The sequence below is a fragment of the Passer domesticus genome, chromosome 7 (assembly GCF_036417665.1).
Source record: "Passer domesticus isolate bPasDom1 chromosome 7, bPasDom1.hap1, whole genome shotgun sequence".
Classification (NCBI taxonomy): domain Eukaryota; kingdom Metazoa; phylum Chordata; class Aves; order Passeriformes; family Passeridae; genus Passer; species Passer domesticus.
The window spans coordinates 62,380,052-62,388,227 of NC_087480.1; the positions used below are offsets into that span (position 1 = coordinate 62,380,052).

At 47.2% G+C, this 8,176-nt stretch overlaps 1 protein-coding gene across 1 annotated transcript; it reads left to right on the forward strand.

The window, feature by feature from the left end:
- The first annotated feature begins 372 nt into the window (after nt 1–372).
- On the forward strand, nt 373–4,845 carry FPGT (fucose-1-phosphate guanylyltransferase). Its single transcript, XM_064429252.1, has 4 exons — nt 373–941; nt 1,088–1,255; nt 2,056–2,148; nt 2,908–4,845. The coding sequence occupies exons 1-4, from the start codon at nt 872–874 to the stop codon at nt 4,368–4,370; spliced, it is 1,794 nt and encodes a 597-aa protein (XP_064285322.1). The 5' UTR covers nt 373–871; the 3' UTR covers nt 4,371–4,845.
- The last annotated feature ends 3,331 nt before the right edge of the window (nt 4,846–8,176 follow it).

The following is an 8,176-nucleotide window of genomic DNA, read 5'->3' on the forward strand; positions in this document are numbered from 1 at the left end:
AAGGAGCAGAGGTGCAGTTCCAACGGGAGAGACCATCGTCCTTACTGGAGTGAGTCGAGAGCACAAGGAAGGATCAAATGGATCTTTGTGGTGTGCATTGCTCTGATTAGGGCTGCTATCACCTGCATCACAGCCTCACACTGAGGAAGCACAGTGAAGCATTTATCTTTTTTTCTTTAATCTTCTCTGTCAGCGGTTTACAATCACGAAAAACTATGGATTTATCGTACATTTTTTTTAACTTCATAAATCCTTTTTTTTTCCTCAGTAGCTCCTATTGTGCTTTTACAGCTACTTTTTATTGTAAGATTTGTGTATAATGAGATCTTATCATAGCAAAGCCTTCTTTCATTCCCCTCTGACTGCATCTGGTATCTGCAATCTCAACAGACTGAATACAAACGGAACCCGCAGATCAAAACCCACAATATCCGAGGCAAGGAACCGCAGAGCGAAAAACCTTCAGTTGTGTGGCTCCTGCCAGTCGCTATCAGAACAACCAGGCGCTAGCAGCCTGCTAGGTGCCGCTGCCGGCTCCCGGCGCCCCGAGCGCCGCGGGTGCGGCCGGAGAAGCGGGCAGGGCGGGCAGCGAACGGGCCAGTGCAGGCGCGGCTCGGACTCCGCTCCTCACCGGATTCACAAACCGGGAGTCCGCCTCCACCCGCGGCGCGTGCAGGAGCAGCCCCCGAGCCCGGCAGAGCCGAGCCCGGAGCCCCGGAGCTCGGAGCCCCACAGAGCCGAGCCCGGCAGCGCCCGGAGCCCGGAGCCCCGCAGCCCCGCCCGGCCGGGCGGTCCCGAGGGTTCCGCCCGCCCTCGCCCGGCCGCCGCTTCCGCGCCGCGCTCCGGGCCGGGCCCCGGCGCTCGGGCGGGCATGGCGGAGCGCAGCGCGGCGCGGCGGGAGGACACGGGCCGGCGGCTGGCGCGGTTCGCGGCGCTGCGAGGTGCGGTGGGGCGGCGGGGCTGGGGGAGGCCCGCGGGCTGGGGCCGGGCCCTGTCCTGCGGGCTCGGGCCGGGCCGTGTCCCGCGGGGCCGGGCCGTGTCCCGCGGGGCCGGGCCGGCGGAGGCTGAGCGGGGCCGCTCCCCACAGGCGCGGCGGCCCGGCCCGGCGAGCTGTGGGACGTGGTGGTGCTGACGGCGGCGGACGCGGCGCAGGCGGGCGCGTTCCGGGAGCAGCTGGCCGAGAAGCTGCGGCGGGAGCAGCTGCCCAGGGCCGTGCGGTACCTCGTGTGCGCCGACCCGCCGGGGCCCAGGATCGGTGCGTGGGGCCGGGGCTCGGTGCGGGGACAGCGGGCATCGGGGCGGCGGCAGCCCGCTGGGGCCGGGGTGGTGCTGCTGAACGGGCTGTGCCCTCCTCAGAGCGTGTCCTGTGCGTATGGGATAGCACGAACTCCTGTGTTTCACATTCATACTTCACCTGGTTATTTAAACAGTCTGATTGTGTTTTAGTACACTACCCAGTGGTGATGTAAAACTGGTCTCGCTGCTCACACTACCATCCTCTAATTCTTAATTCCTGTTCACTTCGATGTACAAATTCAATAATCTCAGTATTATCTGCGGTGTAGAGTAATATGCACAGGGTTATTCTCAGGAATCTGGCAGTTTAAGTTGCAAGAGCTCATAAAATATCCCAAACCATTTCTTCAGATCCCAAATCTTCCTTATTTCAATACTGTAAATGTCAGGAGTACTTCTGCACACTGCCTTGAATCCGTTAGCTGGCTTTTATGTGACTTGTTTCTTACAGGAGCTGTTTTTTGTGGCTGAGTTATGGCCTCTTTAATTGATTAAATGCTTCAAATGGTGGGGGTGTGCAGAGGTGACTGGGAGGGGAAATCACAGAGATTTCCCTGGAGCTGTCTGCTCAGGATGCCATCCCCTCAGAGAGTACAGACTTCCAGAGGGACTGTCTACCAGCATCTGTGTATGATCCTATCAACCATGATAGGGTAGAAAGACCGTCCCGTCTCTCTGGCTGGGCACCAGTACACCTCACCTGTCAGAACAGGCATTACTGGAGCTCTTCTCACAGATACTAAAATACTTTTTCTTTAGGAAATGGTGGATCAACTCTTCATGCTCTTCGGTGCTTGGAGGAGCAGTATGGTGATCAGTGGACTTCCTTCACTGTGCTGCTAATCCATTCTGGTAAATTCAGTTTTATATATTTTGCTCTAAAATGACACCTTTTATTTTGTTCTTCCTTAAAATAATGAAATGGCAGAGAAGCTGGAGTTCCAAAATACAGTTCCCTGAGAAAAGTAACCCACGTGTCTGATCATTTGAAATTAGGCTGTTGCTTGCAAGATGTTACTGTCACTTCAACATTTCTTCTCAGCACTAAAGTTGCTCAGTCAGTGAGAAAGATGTGATTCACAGGTGTGATTTAAATTTCTGCCTTGAAACATCCATTTAAGGAACACAACCCTCTCTTGAGGGACCTTGGGCTCCTCATGCCTCTGGGCAGGCTGAATACTTGCCTTCTTATCCACTGAGTCAGGCCACTTCCAGATGTGGAAGAACATCAGTGCTGCAGAGGAGAAAGAAACCAAGTGATAACAAGTGTTGTCACCAAATCTTTGCCTTTTTGATTCATCACTGGCTTAAAATCCCATCAGGAATGTGGTGGTTCTCCTCCAAGCAAAAAGCAGGTAATGTTTCCTTTTGTCACTTCAGTGCCAGATAGCTCTGAAACAAAAAGGTAACAAAATCAATCACACTTTTAATATGAGCTACGTAAGGCAGGCTGGGTTTTGGACATAAGGTCAGATGTGCTTTGAGACTTGGTGTATGACCAAGCTGAGGGGTTGTTAATGCTTTTGTGTGCCTGTGAAATTGCTGCCTAGGTTTAGTTTTTTGCTCACATACATGCAGTGTCTCTGTGTAACTAAAAGAGTCTTTTTCCAGGTGGTTACAGCCAGCGTTTGCCAAATGCAAGTGCCCTGGGCAAGATCTTCACGGCCCTGCCGCTGGGCGATCCCGTGTACCAGATGCTGGAGCTGAAACTGGCCATGTACATCGACTTCCCCCGTCACATGAAACCAGGAGTCCTCGTCACGTGTTCGGATGACATAGAGCTGTACAGCACCGGAGTCACAGACACCATCACCTTCGATAAACCCGGGTTTACTGCCTTGGCTCACCCCTCAGATCTGGCAGTCGGGACCACGCACGGGGTGTTTGTGCTAGATCCGTCCAGTTTTTCAGGGAAGGGAGGACTGGAATATGGATCATGCTATCGTTTCCTGCACAAGCCTGACCTGGAGACCATGCAGCAGAGTGGTGCAGTGTGTGTGAGGGGGGATCGCCCTCAGCTCAGCTCCTCTGGGGGCTGTGGAGACTCGGCCATGGCCTCAGAGTGTGTGTACACAGACAGTGTGTTCTACATTGACCACAGCACTGCCCAGAAGCTACTGGGGTTCTACAAGCAGATGGGCACTCTTTGCTGTGAAATAGATGCATATGGTGACTTTCTCCAGGCCCTGGGGCCTGGAGCCACTCCAGATTACACCAAAAACACAAGCAATGTCTCCAAGGAGGACTCAGGGCTGGTGGCAGTGCGGCAGCAGCTGTACTCCCTCCTGCAAGGCACTGCCCTAAATGTCATCGTCCTCAACAACTCCCAGTTCTACCACATCGGGACTACTCAGGAGTATTTGTTTCATTTTACTGCTGAGAGCAAACTGAGATATGAGCTTGACTTGCAGCCTGTGGCTTTTAGCATCTTCCCTGACACAGCCAAGACCTTGGATCAGTTGAGCATCATCCAGAGCGTCCTTGAGCCCGGGTGTGTGATAGGGCCTGGCTCTGTCATTGAGTACTCCAGAATTGGGCCTGAGGTCTCAGTAGGGAAAGGCAGCATTGTTAGTGGGTCCCACATAAATTTCAGTGTAGACATACCCTCAAACTGCTTCCTGAGTTCAGTAAGTGTGAAAATTACTGATCGAGTGGAGTATGCCACCATGGTGTTCAGTGTAGGCGACGACTTGAAAAAGAGCGTGAAATTGCTGTCAGATATACACTCCCTCCAGTTTTTTGGAGCCAGCTTACCAGAATGCCTTTACCTCTGGAGCTTAGAGGCTTCAGACCAGCTCTTCTCCAGTGAGGACACACGTCTGGGGCTGTGGACTGCAAGGATTTTCCCTGTTTGTTCTACTCTGAGTGAATCAGTTAGGATGTCACTGAACATGCTGAATTCTGTGCACCACAAGTCAGCTTTCAAACTGAATGGCTTTCAGCTTTTGTCTGTTGAAGAAATGCTCACCTACAAAGATGTAGAAGACATGCTGAAGTTTAGGAAGCAAATTTATGATGAAATCTGCCTAGAAAGACAAAAAGAGAGGTCTGATTATAGAATGAACAGTACTTGAACAAACTAGTTTTCAGTTGTGGACAATTGATTACTTCCCAGCTTGTAAGAATCCTAAGGGAAAAGTACACAGATCTCTTCTCTGATCTCATTGAAGTAGAAATGAAGAAATTGCATAACATTAATAAAGAAGCAAATCCAGATAAAGTGTTCTTTTGATTAAAATAGGGAAATACTTCAGATCTAAAAACACTATTTGGTGACCTTTTGTGGGTTGCATGTTATGTCTTGTAGTTTTTTGTCAGAATACAATACAGAAAAAATTGTCTATTTGGCTGAAAACAGCTTTAAAAGCTTTTAAAGGGTAGAATATTAGCTCAAGAAATGTGGAATAATACAACAACTTGTGTTTCTCTCTTTTTATGCTGCCATTTTGCAATACAGTTTCAAACAGTAGTTATGTAGAAGTAAAATGATTAGAAGTGCTTTTAATTCAATGTCTTGGGCATTAATAAATTTTTATCTTTTGTTTTTTATCCTTTTTATCCTTTCCTGTTTTTTGTCAGGAGAAAAAAGATTGGCATGAGTGATTACTCTTCCCCTTGTGACTTGTAGTGCTGGGGTCAACACCAGTCATCAAGACATAATGATTTATTTTTTTTCTAGTAGTTGTTGGAAGCCAGCAGTGCGATGGAGAAGCTGCCAGCTCTTTGTTACCTACAGATTGACTGATGTGTGCCATGCAAAAAGCAGCACCTCGTCTTTCTCTAAACAGCTGTTGCAGTCTTTGCTGTCCTTGGTGGGGTGGAGAAAAAGCCAGAGAGGTTTGTTGTGAGTGGCACCACAGCACATATCTTCAGAGAAACTTCCCCTTCTCCCCCTTCTGCAACTAAAGTTAATATTAAAGTCCTCCTGTTTCTAGTTTAAATGCCCAAGATCCGGGTCCAAACAGATAAATCTGCTGTTTTTGGGAGTATGCTGTGCAGTGTATCAGCGTGATTTAGCTGATGCGTCATTTTCTCTTGAATGTCTCTGTGGGTTTTCATGTTTTATTTAATGTCTCATGATGACAGTGTTTATCTCCCTGCTGACTGAAATCCCAAATGGCACCTTTCTTATGCCACCTATGAGGCAGCAGAGTAATGTCCCCTGAGCATTACCCACCCTTCTTTAACCTGCACTAGGTTTTTTCTGCCTTAATAAACCTTCCAAGAAGAAATACAAAGAAGTTAAACGTGGAGGTTGGGAATTGCTGGAGTTGGCTTCAAAGGAATAAGAATTTCAGAGCAAATAGAGGGTCTAAAAGTCAGTATGAAATATTAGTTAAACAATGGAAGCAGTAGGTTGGGGAGCACTCAAGTCCAAGATAAACCCTTTAAGTCACAAAGTGACAGTAGTCATAGAGCATGGAGTTGTCATTTGTATATCGTCCTGTTTGCATGATTTATTCATCTGTTGTTGCACAAAAGATTTTAGGAGAAACATGTTTGATGCAGACTTTGCATCTTGAGTTTGAGACCTTAATTTTTTTGCTACAGACTTCCCTGAGGGTTGCTGTGCTGCCAGGTGAGTTCCCGGAGTGTTTGGTAACAGCAAAATGCATCCTTTTAACATGGTTATCCACGTTAACTGTTGCAATTGCATTTGTTCTGAATTCCCTCAGTACCAGCTATTGATTTCATTAGTGAAAGCAAACTGGATAAAAATAGGAAGTGGATTTGTTTCTGGCACATAAGTATTGGGAAAAGAGAATGAGGAAAAACGGTGACAGAACAACTTGTGGGAAAGGTTGTGGTAGGTTGGGCCAGCAGCAGCTGTTGTGGTTTAGGGAGCAGTGTGAATTCCAAGACAATAAAAAAGGAGTGTCATCCTGGTGGTAACCCAGGTTGGATCTTGAGGCAAAGGTTTTAATGAAAAAAATAAAATCTGTTGTAACAGAATAAGCATGGATTTACCACATAAGAAACATTGCACTGCTTTAATTCTGTGTGTCACCCACTGCTTTCCTCTTACTCTGAACATTTTTGTTTCAAATTGAGGAGGCAGATTTCAGTCAGTATTAGCCCTGGATAACATCAGCTGGTTTAATGGATTTACTCTATAGGTATGGGAATATCTGGTGGTGTACCATTCTTCATTTTTTAACTGCAATCAAGTTTAATGTAAAATGTTATGAAGAACATTACAATATATATTTTATTTATAGAGAGTTATATTAATTATTTTCCCATATGGAGATATTCAAAAGCCACATGGATGTGACACTTGGAGACAGAGGTTAGTGTTGGCCTTGGCAGTGCCAGGGGAATGGTTGGACTGGATGGTCTGGGAGGGCTTTTTCAGTCCAAATGCTTCTTTGATCCCACAATTCTCTGTATTGCAGCTGTTTATGAAATGTGTACATTTTTAGCTATAACAAATGGCAGTCCTTACAGCAAGGGTCATGCTACAGTGTGAGCACATCTTACTAAAATCAAAAAGCCTGCAGACCAGACTCTTCCTGGCAATAACAATCCAAGGCTGAGGTATTCAATCCATGTATGTATTTTATCCATATTGCATTTACTGCTCCAGGTAATCCTTGTATTCCACAGTCTGCCATTAATGACAACAATTTTCTCATGCAGCCAGCTGGGATAAGTGTGTCCCAAGGAAACAGAACCTTGTGCAAGGCCACCCAGTAAAACTTCAGCAAGGTCAGTAATTTGGGCGTTGCTGGTTTCCAGTGCCAGGCTCTTAAAACAAGGCCATCACAGGATCCTGGCCCATGATTTTCCTGCAGTCTGAGTGATGAAGGATGCAGTCATGAGAGTGCCAGGCATGCAGGACCTCTGTGGATGGGTGTAACCTACTGAAACCTACAGTTTGATTTTGACTGGTCCTCACAGTGTCCCAGATGGGTGCAATGTTCATATATCTCTAGATCATTTCCTGGCTCCATCTATCCTGAAATGCAATTCAGGCTGGTACAATCTCAAACAAAGTCAAGATGAGCTTTTAATGATTTTTTTTCATGTCAGCTTGCTTTATTTAATTAGTTTTGCTGTGTAGTGCAATAATAGGGCTCATAATGAACATGATTGCAATGATTTCCCTGAATGCCTTGAGCAGGCACCGTGATCAGCAGAGGTTTAGCCCTGCTGTCTGTGTTATACTGAAATCTTAGAGGGGGTATTTCAGTGACCTTTGGTGCAGGAAACTGAAATCTGAGAAATTGGGCACTTAACAAAGAGCACAAGGGAAGGCAGCTGAAATAAAAATGAGCAGCTGAGAGGAATGTGTGCCAGAAGGATTTGGGGAGCTGATGAGAGGAAGTAAGCTAAGAGGATCAGTTGGATCTGCAGAGCAATGTTCGTGCCTTGTCAGGGCGTTTTTGCTCGAGCTCACAAGTTCAGCCTCTTCTTGTTCCCAAGTCTCTGATGTAAGAGCTTTGTTTTTTGCTCTCTGCAATTGAGCCCCCACGCAAAGGCCTCTCTGTTGTGAGAGCAAAAATAACAGCGCAGTGCTGCTGTACACTGTTCATCTGCTGCCACGGGGGAGCCACTGCAAACCCCTGCTCCCTTACAAGGGCCAGGCTCCCTCCACTTTCTTCTTGAGAACACACATTTTCTTTTAGCACCCTTTTCATTTCCTGGGACATATCTGAATGTCACCAGAATGGCAATGAGGTTCATGGGAGCAGCTTACAGCTTCTTCAAGTAAATGATAGATGTGGATGTATGTTAATTGTGGATATGTTCTGATTAATTTGAAATAAAGACTCCTGTTTTACTCCTGTAAACCCTCCCTGTGAAGGACATGTAAAACCTCAGCTCTCCCAGCTGTTTGGCGACTGGATGTGGGAATCAGTTGCCAGGCTGGTGCCTG

What these genes read in the sequence shown, in the direction of transcription:
- FPGT (XM_064429252.1), top strand. Translation starts at nt 872, where the DNA reads ATGGCGGAGCGCAGCGCGGCGCGGCGGGAGGACACGGGCCGGCGGCTG. An exon ending in GCGGTTCGCGGCGCTGCGAG is followed by an intron (nt 942 to 1,087) that starts GTGCGGTGGGGC and finishes CGCTCCCCACAG; the next exon opens with GCGCGGCGGCCCGGCCCGGC. An exon ending in TGTGCTGCTAATCCATTCTG is followed by an intron (nt 2,149 to 2,907) that starts GTAAATTCAGTT and finishes GTCTTTTTCCAG; the next exon opens with GTGGTTACAGCCAGCGTTTG.